The sequence below is a fragment of the Dufourea novaeangliae genome, unplaced genomic scaffold (genome assembly GCF_001272555.1).
Source record: "Dufourea novaeangliae isolate 0120121106 unplaced genomic scaffold, ASM127255v1 scaffold228, whole genome shotgun sequence".
Lineage (NCBI taxonomy): Eukaryota > Metazoa > Arthropoda > Insecta > Hymenoptera > Halictidae > Dufourea > Dufourea novaeangliae.
In genome coordinates this window covers 5345-22331 of record NW_015374150.1, presented here as the reverse complement: position 1 = coordinate 22331, position 16987 = coordinate 5345, and the positions used below count along the sequence as shown (strand labels likewise).

General features: G+C 35.1%; 1 protein-coding gene across 1 annotated transcript; it reads left to right on the top strand.

Moving 5' to 3' along the window:
• The first annotated feature begins 4352 nt into the window (after positions 1 to 4352).
• On the top strand, positions 4353 to 16606 carry LOC107191481 (synaptogenesis protein syg-2-like). Its single transcript, XM_015580542.1, is given in 15 exon segments — positions 4353 to 4356; positions 6624 to 6753; positions 7077 to 7285; positions 7880 to 7990; positions 10389 to 10595; positions 11471 to 11625; positions 11914 to 12058; positions 12269 to 12399; positions 12691 to 12850; positions 12929 to 13228; positions 13643 to 13942; positions 15061 to 15285; positions 15756 to 15780; positions 15782 to 15830; positions 16232 to 16606. Coding segments are annotated over 15 exon segments (2526 nt in total).
• The last annotated feature ends 381 nt before the right edge of the window (positions 16607 to 16987 follow it).

The window sequence follows — 16987 nt, the reverse complement described above, 5'->3', positions numbered from 1 at the left end:
GAATAATTTCTCACGCTACTCCTCCCCGTCAACATCACAGGAGACAAATTAATACATCGATGTTTATGCATGTGTATCCATATACTGGGTGTATCGCGTAAATTGAACATGTAAATTATTTCGTCTTAAAAGAAAAGAACCAGAGTGATTGCACAAGACTTAAACCTTCTGCACGGTGTCAATAATTTCGTTTTTACACAGAACATTAGAACTGATGATAAAATTGTCGTTTACGTTACCCGTTTCATCTGATCCGTTTCTTCATGGAAACAACTAAGTAGCTGATGGATGTATTTACGGTAAGGGAGACAGCTAATTCGAAGCAATAATTCCAACGACTTAATCGCCTACGTCTGAATGAGGTTTAACACCGTCTCTCGCCCTTGTTTGCGCCTCGAAAGGATTAAGACTAAAGACGATGAGCTTCTGTCAACAAGGTTGGCCGGTGAACGACACCCAACAGCTAAGATATCCTTCTCAGTGACTTATCCTTGCACTTTGATAGTTTCTACAGATTCATGACCACGTAGAGATTGTACAGTCCATAGTCTACTTTTTACAGGATGCTCGAACAGTCAACGTGTATTTCCTTATTGTAGGACCTTCTTTAGTTTCGAATTGTCTGTGTTGACTATATCAACTTACTTGAATACAGACCTGGGCACTTCTCAAATGATAAAAGCCATCCTAGAAACTGAGTTCCAACAATGTTTTGAAAAATGGAAAAAGCGTTGTCACAAACGAATTGTAAGTAATGGAGATTACTTTGAAAGTGACCAAATAGAATTCAATAAATAAATGGATAGTTTCTGCTTTATTAAACTTGTCTCTAGACAGAGGTAATATTTCACTAATCAAAGCGCCCTGTAACTCCAAAAGTAATGATTTTTGTATCCATGATCTTTATGAAGACTGTTTTGTTCATTTTGATGAGTACTCTATGCTCCTGAAGTTTGGCCCCAACTTTTTTTCAACGGCTTACGTAAACAAATCTATGATGGTTTATGTTTCTTTGTCTCGCGTGTTCTGGTCAGAATTTTATCTATTCATAAACACAGACAATGAAATGAAAGTTGTAACAGTGAGGTTCGTGTAAAGTTCGAGCAAAGTTGTCGGGTAGGTGAAGGTACCCGAGGAAGGGAATAGTGAAAAGCAAACATAGAGAATACATTTGCCTGCTAGTAATTCCATTCGTAGCGCTGAGTGCGTCGGTGATAACGTCGTGGCAAGCTGCAACGGCTGTTTGTTTATTGGGATCGTCGACCTGAAGTTGCTGCCGCAAGGTATTTTCGGGTAGAGCTGCCTTTAGCACCTGCATTAAAGATACTCGGATGTTTCTTTGAGGACAAGCAGCAGACAAACAGGATACTCGAATGTGGCTGTCTCTGGAAACATGCGCATAGGCAACGCAAGACGTGACACATACTCGAAAACTATTCCAGTCATGTCGACAATATTTGAAAATCATGTGAAGTAATGTACAGGATATCTCAGCTAAATCCAAACACCTAAATATTTTCTTCATTTTTAAGGATAGCAGAAATGTGTCAAACACAGTTTGAATGGTTTCAAAACAGGAGTTCCGTAAATAGGAAAATTTTGTTTGTGATCATTTTTTCTTCATTTTTTGAGGTCGCTAGTATTGTTTGATTAGAAAGTATATACTTTTTCCTACTGTCAGATATGTCTTATTCATGACCTTGAAGTGACTTTGAACATTGAAAAATAATGAAATTACTTTATAACTATATTTATAAAATGTTAAATGAAAATTAGAAAATCGACGTTTCTTCGTGTTGTTTAATGACAATAGGTAGCCACCATGTCAGTCAACACGTTGAAACAACGCATTAACGATTGGGCAAGATAATTGGTTCTCGAACGCTCACAAGAACGCCTGTATAACATCAGAAATGGGTAAATTCATTATCTAGATAAACAGTTTCAAATGACAAATAAAAGAAAAAAAGTACTTTGTCATTTCAAATTGATTAAACGTAGAATTCCAATTTTTATATCATAAAATAGTACTTCTTCTTGAATGAGTAGATCATACATATGTATAGTACATTTAGCAAACAATTATTTAATCTCAAGAACAGTTTAAAAGTCAGGATGGCGATGTTAAATACTACACTGCTTTTCTTGGTGTATTATTCGAAAAAAATTGTGCCCAACTCTATGTGACATTGTATTAAACTGAATGTCCATCTTTCTATTAACACCTAACGTAACAAAATTATATTGTTTTATTACGCGACGATGCTTCTAGTTTCATTTCCACGTATACATATGTATGTATGTTTCTACCCCTATCGTGTAACGGTAATCACAAAATTGGGCGCCGAATCCTGGAAAGGTAACCGTGACTATGATTTTGGACATTTATTAAAAGAATGCAATACGTAGAAATAACAACCCATATCCCACGGCTATCTACCCTTTCATTGTAGACTAGGGCTTCAACCGTTGTCCCTCCATAGTCCATACCCTTACCAGAGATGGCTTCACTCTCGCCCCTCAACCCTCTCGATCCAGCTAGAGTGGAGAGCGGAATAGTTTTCCTGCTATACTACAGATACGATTGCAAATTGAGCGGATTTCCTGACACTAGAATCACCACTATTACTAACACGTTTCCTGTAGGCAAAATATTGTAGGCGATTAATTCCACATTAGTAGCAAACAACGTTTTGGTAATTCGAATGGTATTCGCTTAATAAGGAACATCAATTTAGTGAAATAATTAGTAACAAATGAAATTGTTTTGACGAAGATTCTGATAGAGTAAAATTATATTAATAATACAGTTGATGATATCGAAAAATTAAATATATATGCAGCCTGCTCCTAATTTACTAATTTAAAGAAACAAGGACTTAATAAACATGCGTCCCTATTGTATTCATGATATTTGATCTTTTAGTTTTTAAGGTAATAATTTTGTATGGCATGTTTATAAGGATCGCAGTGTGATTAATATCTCACGAAATGGAAATTGCCAATAACTTGAAATATGTTTATATTTTCAATAAGTTTACGTGTTACTCCATACCCACACAATTCTTAATCACTGCTTTGTTCAAAATGATTTCATGTGCATGCCTTTAAAAAAATTGAATATCTTGAAAAATAGTAATTCGCCAACGTATATTTATCATAACTTCCTTTTATTTCCTTTAGCAGATTCTAACAATCAGAAAATTGTATACCTATAGTTCTGCTTAGTTTGTTTAACATTATTATAATTCTACAATGTGTAGTAAGCGTTTGCTTGAAGTTTATGATAAATTTAAAGTTAAATACAATTAACGTCACATTAAAGAACTTATGTGATTATTTAAACGAAGTATGATTTGCAACGTAAAAGCTTTTAGATATCTCAATTGTAAACAGAGAGTATCTGACGGGTTTCCATATGAACTTTGTCAGCTATTAGACTGTGGACGGTCACGTAAATTCACGTCTACATTTCCTGCGTTGAAGATTCTATGAAATTGAAGGTGAAAATAAAACTTTAGCGAACATTATTAAAACTCCTCATCTATTATTATAATCTATCGTTATAACTAGATAAAATCTGTAACATAATTATTATAAAATGAGAAATTTCTATCAAGAATAAGGAGTTGTTTAAATGGTCACTATTATGCATTTTAAATAAAAGCGTATTTTATACGAATTTTTTTTATTTTCTTTTTTTTATAATTCAGGTCAAGAATAACAACTTCCCGATTTGTAAGATCCATTCTGTGATATTCAATTTTTTAGTTTTTAAGTAACATAAAGATTAATACAAAATGTAAATGATACCTATTTAACTTATAAAATCACATAAATTCGTTGATGTAACTAATAATGAATAATTTTATAGTACAAGTTTAAGCTACAATAATATTTCTGATATTTTCACAAGAACATACAATAAAACTTTAGTTTTCAAAAGGAAATGAAATCATTCACGGAATCAATTCATTTCTTATAAAAATATTGCCAATATGTGAATTCATTTGTATTTCGATCTCGACTACAATTGGAGTATTTTATTGATACATGTTTACAGAATATTTGGCCGGTACGATGTAAGAAAATAATGAAAGCGAACGCTCCCATGGGCGTTAGCGCCGGGTTGAGCACAGTCGTAAGATTTCTCGACACTGTCTGGCCCGCAGATTATCGGCTTAGCCAGCTACCTCCGTTGGCTGAGTTGTTTCTACGAGTAAAAAGGGCTAGACGAAATCAAATGACTGCCATGGCAATTTTTTATTTTCTTGCCGTATTGCAGTTGCCCGGTTTGGTACGTTCTTTGCTTAGACAAAACGTTCATTCTGTCGCGCGTATTAGGTTGAGTAATGGGTATGTATGTTCGTGATTTTTCATAAAATCTTGCGTCGATATTACACTTTTATGGAAAACCTACATGACTAACGGTGAATATACAGAGTGTCTCGCTTATAATGAATAAAGTAAAAATTGTGTTGAATCATTTTGTCAGTGTTGAAAATAAAAAAAATAACTAAAAGGAGTTTATATAACTTTAAGACGTGTATCTGGTGGTAATAAAAAACAAGTTCCCCCAAAGTTATCTTGTAGGTTATTTCAAGGTCATCGACATTTTTTTGCGTATTAGATTTTGTTTTTTTTATAATGCAACATTATAACTGAAATCAATACAAGTACAACGACCGACATGATGACCTTAAGCCTTAAGCAGTAAGAAATGATGGCCTAATAATAGTTTAATGATGGTCCAAACGAGTTTTAAATGATTCATTATATGCATATGAGCCGTTTTTCTTTTTAAAGTGGTATAAGTCCTTTTTGGAAAAAAATGAATTACTGGTAGTTTTAGTAAGACATAGATGTTCTCCTTTTATACTTACAACAACACAGTCAATGGTGTACAATATCCTCATAAATTAATTAAAAGAAGTTTAACTGTAAAATGTCGTCGCAAGATTGTTTTAACAGATGTTATTGAAGATAAGACAAACAACAAAAGGAATAGCGTTTAAATAACTTTGAGGTAACTACATGCGGTTAAAGTTTCATTTGCGAAAACAAGAATTCATATGCACCGGACCTAATATTATTCTAACGGCGAATGTATAAAGAAAGTGAAGAACAAGAATAACAAATTGTTTTTAAATTCGTGCTCGTAACCATCCGAACGTATTGCTACAGTATGGTTATAAAACGATAGAACATCCTGTACATTTGGCACTGTTATTTAGAGCGCTTCCCACTTTCTGAGGGACCGTTTCCCTCTTACGTTCTTCCCTCTTCTTTGTTTCCTCAACAAATATTCTCCGCGATTCTCCGTCATTTGAGTCGAAAGGAGACCGGAAAGCGGTTCACTGGAAACAGTGTTTTCTAGAGCGTGAAATCGCGTGTTAATACAGGTACCGATCGGGCCGTTGATGTTTTATTTTGGGTTTCCATTAAAATAGATAATCACATGCACGATTCTAACGACAAATGCGAAAGAATTATTGAAAGTGCATCACAAACGATCCTGGTAGCTTATATGTCGACGTATATAATAACTACACTGAACATATACAGGGTGTCTCAGCTAAACCTAAACGATCGTCGAATCAACAACGGGATCATAACATTGGTTCTTCTAACCGGATGAGGTTTTTTAGTCGGCACACTACATGCAAACATCCATGAAACTCCAACGATCCTGAGATCAACCGCGAGTTATATTACAAGAAACAAATTATTTCTCCTGCCAATAGTTCTGTGTAATACCATATTAAATAAAAATCTCATTAATCTTAAGTAAACATTTTAAACAATTATGTGCACTATAAGTACATAATATCCCCAGTTAAGTAATAATACATAAATTTTCTAAGTAAAATGAAGTGATTCAAATTTTTCAACGAATATAAAAGTTTCTTATATACATAGATATTGTAAATATCTTATATAGATTATACAGATAATACCTATGTAGATTAATATGTTTCTGTATATTAACTTTTAGTCGAATCTCCTCACTCGTCAACTATTATTCACTTATTCAAGAACACTGCTGAAGCCATACATTTCGAAAAAAATGAAAAAATCATTACACTTGCGAACTAAACGAAAGTGGGGGGAGGGCGAGAGTATATTACCGTAATGAAAACATTCTCACTCATTAATCAGAGAGCATACCGTTATATTACTCACCTGGAAATGCAGACCTCGTTTGACGAGAAAAGTCAATTCACAGCGCATGAATTAGAACCTGCCTTTAACGAAAAGTGTGTCAAGCGAGGGTCAAAAAGATCACGATTCAACAATATTACGGGGAGAGACGACTAAATTTCGAGAATATTTTATTTGAAAATTTTAATCCGAAAATTAACCGAAGTGAGGCCATCGTCTTCGAAGTGGTCTCTGAGATTGTGTACACTCATTCCAGTGTAGGATCCATTGATGGTAACATTTCCGATAGGTACTCACTTTCTGTAGCCTCTTGCACAATAATTTATCAACTAATAATATTACTGAATTTACATTTTTGTAATATAATATAGGAATCTATTAAAGTATTTTTAAAAAGTGGAAATGCGCATATACTTATTTTATCTACTATATATTACTACAATCAGTGCTTCATGTTACAGGACCAACTGTAGGAAATAGAGCAGTCGTTCAAGGTACAGCCGAGTTACCATGTGATATTCGTCCTCCACGGGAAAATGATTCCGCAATTTTGGTTGTATGGTACAAAAGCGACATCACGCCGATTTACAGGTGAGTGTTTCCATTATTTTTAATACATTACTCGGACCATTTTAAGCATTGCATTAAAATACCTATACAGTGTAACAAAAGTATTGTAGGCCCCTGAAATGGATCACTTGTGAGGTGATTTGGAACAAGTTTTTCCTTAGCAAAAATGTTAACCGAAGCTTTGTTAACGAAATATTAATGAAGTTGAATCTCAATGTCGACATTTTTATTACATAATATACGCCCTTGGTGCAAGTAACTCGCAAAATTTCAGAATTTTATCCAGTCTCCCACCAGAGATAATTAGCCATAATTCAGCTCTAAAAAGAAATACTTCGTTGCAGTTACGACATGAGAGGCAAACATTCCGAAGAGGCTTCTCACTGGAACGATAAAGACCATTTGAATGACCGTGCATTCTTTAGGACAGTCACAGAACCGGCTACCTTAAATATAAATCACATAGAAGAAAGAGACGAAGGTGAATACAGATGTCGAGTGGATTTTGCTAAGAGCCCGACGAGAAATTCAAGAATTCATCTCACAGTGATCGGTATGTATAAACATTAATAGCGTCAAATATTTTAGAATATAATATACCCGAAGTAGAAACAGACAGCAACAGATTAAAATAATTAAAATGTGTTATCATTTCGCCATCTCTACAGCAAACATTTTTTTGCTAAATGCGAATTGTATCAAGTGCAGTCATTATAAAGAGGATAGTTTCATAGATCCATAATTTGAAACACGACCAGCAGCCTCTATTAACAAAACGCATACATTTTCAACGATTTATGACTTTAAAAACAAAATAAAGTGTGTCTGGCTACGTATAGCCTTTTTCACTCGGGCAGTCGATGTGTTAATATTTTTGCCCCCTCCCCCCGCCCGACTGATAATCTGGCTACACCCATGATACAGGTACAAGAAATATAATTCTGCCTGAAAAACTGATAACGTAAAATGCTTTTTAATTAACCTTAACAAAAAAATGCATCATCTGGGTGAAAAAATCCGACATTACTTTTTGGCCAGTCTTGTTTTTAAAGCTTAATGACTTAATAGTAGAAAACTTCACAAAACTTTTAATTGTTGAAAGAATTTAAAATTATAGAATTTGAGAATATTTTCGCCTGTGTTACAGTACCACCGCATAAGCCAAACATTATTGATGAACACGGCAAAACTGTGCCAACAGTGGCAGGTCCATACGAAGAAGGTGGTGACATGAAATTGCAGTGCCTTGTCACTGGAGGTGAGTTCTATTATTTTGCAAATAGATAAATTATAATCAATAGTAATTGTACGAACTTTTTCTTAGATTAGAGATGGACCACGTTTTTTAAAATGTTCGAAAATCGAACATTTTAGAAATAATAGATATTGCACTCAATGATTTGTGTAGTGTATGATCTTTTCTAGCACATGTAATTAGTAGAATAGAATATATTTATAAATAACTGCAGAATAAAAAAAATTAATTTTTGAGCTCTGGTCCATCTCTCCCTAACTATTACAGGTAAGATGGACTGCTTTTACAAATGTTACCAAGTAAAATGGAAAAAAATCTATTATCTGATATTGAAAGAGAAGAACTTTATCAAACATTACCCTATGTTAATCGCTGCATTTGCATTGTAATTTCCTAACTCAATATAATAGATGAAATTGAAAGACAAACTAACGAAAACTTTTACACGACAGCTTTCTCTTCTTTTATCACCCTTCTAATCGTAATCATACGATATTTCACGTTCACCGATAAATTTTGTCTGCACAAACAGTCGATAATGGTTTGCAAACACTCGACGCGCCAATCTACCCAATCTCTACAAGCTCTGTGCTTCGTCGTTTTTCACAGCAACGCGAACAGTCCTAGTATTTTTTTGCATATACTCTGATAATTCTTGCCATTTCTACCTAGGTAACACATACACAAAGTTGAATAAATGATTATTGTCACCAGTGTGACCGTAAAATGCTTCGTTCCCTTATTCACTTATGGGGCCACGACAAATGCAACGACTTTAATATAAAATTCTTAATTTTCCACGTGTTTTAATGACAAAATAGAGGATTTCGGTTCGGAAAGCACTCAGAAATTGCCACAAAGATAAAATATCATTGCAGACATTGGTGATTATTACATTCCAAATTTAAATTAAACGTATCTGAACGTAAACCAAATAAGATACACGAACGGCAGAACTTTCCGGCAAACGTAATACATACATATTCAAGAATTTGAATAATGAAAAATTCATACAATGCATAGATATTCGTAGAACAAGGGATGGAACTTTATGAGTATGTTAGCAATCCTAAGGTTTATCTTTTCAAAAGAGGCACAAAATGATTTTCCCAAGGCGATTCTGGGGTAAGTGCTGTGCGATTCAACACAGTCCTCTTACCAGAAAGCACCCCTGCAGTCTCCACTCTGTAACTAGAACCTCAAGGAACAATATCCTGCTTACTGTATCAAATTTCACTCGTCTGTTCCAAATGTGCCCATGTCAATCGATAGCGAGATGACCCAATGTGAACAACCGCCATTGCTCGACGTCAGGTCTGTTTAGTTTCGTGCACCCTCTGTCACAAATATTTCGAAAGTCAAATAGCATCTTGGGCCCCTGCAGAATTTAATAATTGAACGAACTTACCAAGTGAAGTTCGATTAGAATTGTATGATCGCCTCCTCCGAAAAGATCAAATCGTAATACCGTTACTCCATGCCAGAATTACCTTACCAACTAATAATATTAATGAATTTACAAATTATAAGTTGTAACTTGTGAACTTCTGCTGCACAAACGGTTTTTACAATTTTACATGTTACAAGTTAAATCACTAACATTGTTGGTATACAAACGTTCATTGCACAATAACTACGATGTTTTTTAAACATTTTAAATTTTCACAATTCTTTAACGCCATGTAATTCGTATGAAACAATACATAAAACTCTGACCCAATTGCATACCGAACTAAAATCCTGGAAACCACAGATTCGGGTGTTATGAGGTTACTTCGAAATCCTTGATTGGCAGCCAAGTCTAAATTTTCCCTCGCCATCGTCGTTTCCTTGAGAAACACTGGAGTAAACGAATAGGCGATAAAAGATTTGTTAGTCGTGCGACGAAATTGTAGTAATATTTAGAAAATGGATTCAGCGAAACTTCGTAGTGCACCTGCGTCTTCCTCGAGAACTTGGAGAACACGGCAGCCTTTGGGCGAGAGATTAACATAAATGCAATCAACGGATTCGTATTGTCTATGGTTTACGTTCGGATTACAAGTTTAACTAAACAATTTTATATTTACGTTCGTGTGATGTAATATTCGTAACATTAATATAGCGATTATAAGACAGTTTTAGACTAGTATATGGCAAAAGTTTAATTATTTTATAAGTTCGGTTTTTTAATAAGAATGAATATTTCACAAAGGAAATAGATCTGTAAGTGCCCGTTTTCTTATAACACTTCTTGGTGTTAAATTCATCTATCTAGTGTATACTCACTTTTGACTCTCACTGTATCTTACTAAAATGTTATTATTTTCCACTAAAACTACGCTATTAGGTAGCAGAAAAGTAAAGGGAAGCTGCAAACGAGATATACTTTAAATTCCAACTCATTGGTATTCCTCCTTAGGTCGACCTGAGCCGAAAGTGAGATGGTGGCGTGGAGAAATGCTACTTGATTCCAAAGATGAGCCAGGTGAATTCCCTGCACTTCGTAGGAACACTTTGATAGTGAAGCAACTCTCAAGAGCTGATCTTCATGCAGTATTTACTTGTCAAGCAGCCAACAACAATATCAGCCAGCCTGTCTCGGCCTCTGTGGCTATCGAAATGCATTGTAAGTTATGTTTGTATTTGAGGTTACATTACAGTTACAACAGCAATATAACGGACAGACGTGATAGAAAAACATATACAATACGTATTAAAACTGTAAAACCGTCTAAAACTTTTAATTTTATGTGTTTTAACTGAATAGCTGTGAAACAATAACGGAACTTCCATGTGCACAAATATATATTTTATTGTGTTAATCTTTTCAGTGAAATATTTATTTTCAATTCGCTACAATACGTTGTTTATATAATATATATATATAAATAAGTTGTTTTATATTTATGAGAGGTATTGTAGTCTATCTGCTCTGGAAATTTTCGTCGATTTTCATTACAATTTTCACCAAGAATATGATTTCCTTCAAGAGCCTTTCCTTAAAAAGCCACGTAACATGACTACGTCAAATAGTTCGTAAATTATTTACTGTACAAAAAAATATTTTAAATAAAAGTTATGTGGTTTCTAGGGGAACATACAGTACTGTAATTGATTTGTTTTTACTTTACTTTTTTCTGCCGAAGTTTGATCAACTCATTTGAAAACATCTCAATATAATTATCAATTTTAAACTCTATTTGATATAATGCTTTTTTACGCAGAATTTGATGGTTTATCCAAAATTTATAATTTAGGTTAGGTATATGATTTAAAAATCTGAAAGTAACCTTCATATCTTGATAAAAAGGGAAAGTAATAACAAACCGACTACAGTACTGTATAGCCCCCTAGAAACCACATAACTTTTATTTGATACATTTTCTCGTACAACAAATATTTTATGAATTATTCGAAATGGTCATGTTACGAGACTCGCCCTTTATACAGTTTACAATTTTACTAAAAACTACTAAGTTTCCATATTTCTGTACGTTTTAGTGAAACCATTAAGTGTGACGATATTAAGCAGCGACCATGCACCGCTTAGCGCGGATCGAAAGTATGAAATAAACTGCATGACCGTTGGTTCAAGACCACCTGCGAAATTAACCTGGTACATGGATGGAAGAAAGTTAACCAACCACACAGAAAAGGTATTTTCCTTCATTCAGATATACCTACTTTTACAAAATATTAGTGTTATCATTTCTTTATAATATTTACTCACGATAAAGAGTGAAAATTGTGGGGAGAGCAATGCAATTATATAAGGAGACCGACAAAACGCGATTATAGGGTGGGAGTATTGTAAATAAACCTATTCAACGTTGATGAACCGAGACATAGCAACCTAATTCCTGCATTGTAATACCGGATTAAGTACTGCATCATCCACCGAACGAAGGCCGTAATCAACGCTAAGTTTGATTTTACTGTTAAAGGTTTCGGAGGACGGTAATATGACAAGTTCAACGCTAGTTCTGAAACCAACTTTACACGATCACGACAAAATTATTACGTGTCGAGCAGAAAACACCAGAGTTCAACGCGGTCTACTTGAAAACACGTGGAAATTAAATGTGTTCTGTAAGTAGAGCTTAAAAAGACACATTATTAAAAACATAAAAATGTTTGAAATATCTTATGACACTCTAATTACGTATTTGATGTGTAATAAATCTACTTTTAATACTAAATATTCACATACGTCAATAATACGGAATTTCTTGCGTTCCAGAAATTTACTAATTGTGTTGAACGTGTCTACTTAGCAATGATAAATTTACCGTTTTCTAGTTGTTCCAATTTTACACCTGGAATTGGGCTCGAACATGAACCCAGACGACATCGAGGAAGGGGACGATGTATATTTCGAATGTAAAGTGACTGCTAATCCCGACGCTTATAAAGTAGTATGGAAACATAATGTGAGTTATGACATTTACTAATTTCTCAACATTCATAATTAGTGTTATTTATATCTCTACCTAATATTTGCATGTTATTACGAACATAATGAAGCAATTTTCTACTTTACTAACTGTTCAACAACTATGAGTACAGTTATTTTCATCTCAACCTAATGTTTCAATATTATTACAAATGAAGAAAATAACTGTCCGTCTGATAATGATTTTTATAAATCATTACCCAAAACTGTGAATACGCGAAAGTAACGACAATCCAGTTATAATTATTTAACATGTACATCGTTCTAGGGAAATGTGATACAGAATAATGCGAAGAACGGCGTAATAGTTCAACAGTACGGTTTGGCTTTGAGGGAGGTCAATCGTTCCCAAGCCGGAAATTATACTTGTATCGCCAGCAATGTCGAAGGAGACGGTTACAGTAACAATGTCGAACTTAAAATTATGTGTAAGTCTCATATGTATATTTCCAATTCATTCGTAATCCATATTTCTCGCAAAATTTTCACCATCATTCTTTTTTCAGACAAACCTATTTGTGTACCAGACCAAAAACGTATTTACGGAGTGGCTCGTCTAGAAGACGCCAGAATAATTTGCCGTGTTGAAGCTTACCCACCACCGGACAGTTTCCGTTGGACTTTTAATAGTACCGAAGAAATGGTGGACGTACCACCGGCGCGATACAAGAACTCCACGCGTCACACTCAAAGCGTGCTCACGTACAGACCGGTGAACGAAATGGACTATGGCACAGTATTTTGCTGGGCCAGTAACACCGCCGGTCAACAGAAAAACCCCTGCGTGTTCCATATTATCCCGGCAGGTATGTGCACATATGTATACAGGGTGAAACAAACATGTTGCAGGTCCCCGAAATGGGACACTCGTGAGGCGATTTGGAACAAGTTTTTCCTTAGCAAAAATATTATCCGAGGCTTTGTTAACGAGATATTAACGAAAAACCCCGACCAATCAGAGCGCGAGTATGCCAGCCGACTTTCCGCGGTAAAGTTGGCTACCAATCGCAGCAAGTAGCCAATGTTGCCGCAGGAACTCATCTAAGATATCTCATTTAAGAAACCCAAGTTCACTTTCAAATCTCGAAGATTTGACCTCGATCATATAACTTAGCGATAAATAACATCGCTTCATAGAGTAGTTTAATAAACAGTCAAGTCCTATATTATAAAACAGTCACCTAACATTTGTAAAACATTTATAATTCTATTGTTAATAGGGAAACCCGAACCTCCGTATAACTGTACGCTGTCGAACCAAACAACCAAATCACTCTCGGTTGAGTGTTTCGCTGGTTTTGACGGCGGTCAGTCTCAACATTTTCTTCTCGAGGTCTTCGATCAAGCAACAGGAAACCTCCAAGCGAACATCACGTCTAAAGAGAATGCAGCTTTCACTGTGCAAGACTTAGAGCCCGGAAAAAATCTCAATATGGTCTTGTACGCTATAAATGCGAAAGGAAGAAGCGATCCCGCGCGTTTAGAAGGATACACATTGAAAATTGCGGAGAAGCAAACTGGTAAGTAATCATACAAGTATTTTCACGTTAATTTCTACATAAGGTATAGGATAAATAGAACTATGAACACTCACTCATGGAAACATGATTTAAAATAATACAAATTTCGGTTTAAATTAAGGAATCATTCATTCCATAGACTTACTTTGTATCGCATACCACGATATCTTATTTTATAAAATGTCAGTTTTATTAATTAATATATTTAATGACACTTTTCTCCATGAAAATTGTTAAATGTATCTACCACTTGCATGCAAAATTAAACCCCGCTTTGTATTTGTTATAAAGTACAATTTGTTTTAAAGCTACTTGAACAGTGCCTAGAATTGAAACTCTACAGTAAACATCCTAAAATTTTACTTAGTATTTTATCAGAAACTATGTTGTAAAAATCAATTCATAAAACAAATCAGTTATAATTAATACTATCTTCTAAATATTAGTTTAAAATTACAAAAGTTTTTCCTTCGTTTACGGTTCAATAAAATATCAAATACTACTAAAAAATCCAACGTTTCATATAAGAGTGTTCGACGAAAGAAGTCAGAAATTACAGAGGGTGATTCTAAATACGAAACTAAGACGGAAATCAAGAATAACAAAATTTCGTCAGAGGCTTTGTTTCCAAGTCATTAGTTACTGAAAATACATGTGAAAAAGATCTAACGCGAGAGCATAGACTACTGCTGACGCGTGTTAACTGGGTTAGCCACGGGCGTAATAATAATTTTCAAAGCTGCCTAGGGCAAACTTTGGCGACATTTTTCTGGCCGTTACTGAATTTTCTAGGCAAGTGACACTTATTTCAGTTTTTAGGCAGTCGAGTCTTATAACTTCCAACCATTAGTTTTTTAAACTTAATCTAACATCTCGGTAACTTTTCTTGTTAGACGTTGCGATCAGTCTACGAAACTGCAATCGTGGTTTAGTGAGTCATAGTTTTTAAAAGTAAAGTCGATATTCTTTATTGTCGTCTTAGTTTGGTATTTAGTATCACCCCTTACAATTTCTGATACTAGGCATCGAACACCATGTACACCAACCTAGTGCTGTACTTATGATGATTGTTGCATTTCGACATGATTACACAAGAGCAGTGCGTGTTTTGTTCACAGGTACCCCGGTACCATTCGAGATCACCCCGTTATTAGGGGGTTTGATCGGAGTGGTTACCGCGTTGCTTTTGATTACCATCACAATTCTAGCAGCTATGAAAATCAGAAGCGAAAGAAGGACACATAGGCCGAACGACTTACCGTTAAAAAAGGGAACGGCGCCTAGTTCCGAGGATCTTTACGATACTGACGACAGAAATCCAGATGTTGTGCCAGTAAATAAAGGTACGATACTGTTACATTTTCAGTTTAGTGTGCAACACAATTTCAAGTAAGCCGAATTTGTATATTCATCTAATCTAAAATAAATATTGTCTTAACATCCTTCTGTACGATTATCATTTAAATGATTCGTAAACGCAGCCATTAATGTTTTCAAATATCTGTCAGTATAAATATGAAGGGAAAAATCGTTTGTATATGAGTTATTTAAAATTTTTTTTTACCACGTTTCTACATGAAAAATTCCATTTTATGTTTGTAATTTATGCATTTTATTATGAATTATTAATTCGTTTGTAATATATCAACGTTATCGTTTCATACTGCACATTTTATTCGCGTAAAGGGAGATAAGTCAAGAAACCAAATTACCAAACGTTCTGCCTTGCATATTATTACAAGAAACTGTTTGAACAATATTTTAAATAAAATTTTACCACAAACTAACACTTAAGGATGAACATTTGATGAAGGTTCGGATTATCAATTAACGGGATCGTGGATTACCACCGTATTCACACGAATATAATAATTATCCAACATTACCAGTATGTAAAATATTAACTGTATTCCGTTACTCATTTTGTTGTCGAATTACAAATATAATCTTCCCCGGTTAAGTATGTTACAAGAATAAGTTGCTTCACACTTATTCCGATTATACTCGCTACAAGTACCGATATGTAGAAATGGTGAACATTAAGTCTTGAGAACATCCTACGGATATTCCAAAATGGACGTAGGACATTCGGACATAAACTGGACATAAAACGGACGTCCTATGGACATACGGTGTTATCTGGGTCGTGAACTGTAGAAAACAGATATTTCATATGTTACGACGTAATAGAAACATAAAAATGAACTATATTCAACTAATTGTACCCCCACCCCGTCTCTAAAGTATTGCCTATTTACAATTTACAATTGTTCCTTTTATGTTTCTCAGTTATCGGGCGAAATAACGTACGCAGAATTATGTCTGGCACGGCCAACAACTTTATCGACGTTAGCGACCGACACGAAACTGACGAGCATAAGTGGAGGTGGTAGTTTAAGTACCATACAGGGTTACGGAAGCGGAGTGATCGTGGGTGGTAAACCGTACACGAAAGAGGCAACGATCTATGCCTGCATAGACCACAACGCCAGACCGACGAAAATCGACGTTTCGAACGCGTCGTCGTGTGCACCGACACCGCTGTCAGCGAAGAGCACGTTTCAGGACTTAAACGTGTCGACGATGACCGCCAAGCATCATCCCTCGATAGAAATCGTCACTGTTCGCACACCGTTGATCTCGACCCAAGAAAGTTGTGTATAGGGTTGCGATCCCGACGCGCTGAACGTCAACGAGTATTATGTTTGATGTGATTCACGGCCTGTGACGTCGAGGCGCGTCTACCGAATCGAGATTTATTAACCGTTTATCATACGATAAGACTTATATGCTCTTTGGTGTGCGGTAAACGTGTAAAGTAGTCAAAATGAAATGAATATCAGACGGACTGATTGACTCCGAAGCTTGATTCGAACATTACGACGGTAGTGAAGGGGTAAAGAATAAAAACAATGGAACAATGAGTGTTCGTAACTATATCGTTAAGAAAACCGCGCGAAGATATTGTTAGTTATAAAATTTCTTGAAGGATATTGATCAACGTAATCTGAATTTGATCAATAAGACTGATTCAAACGTCTTAGT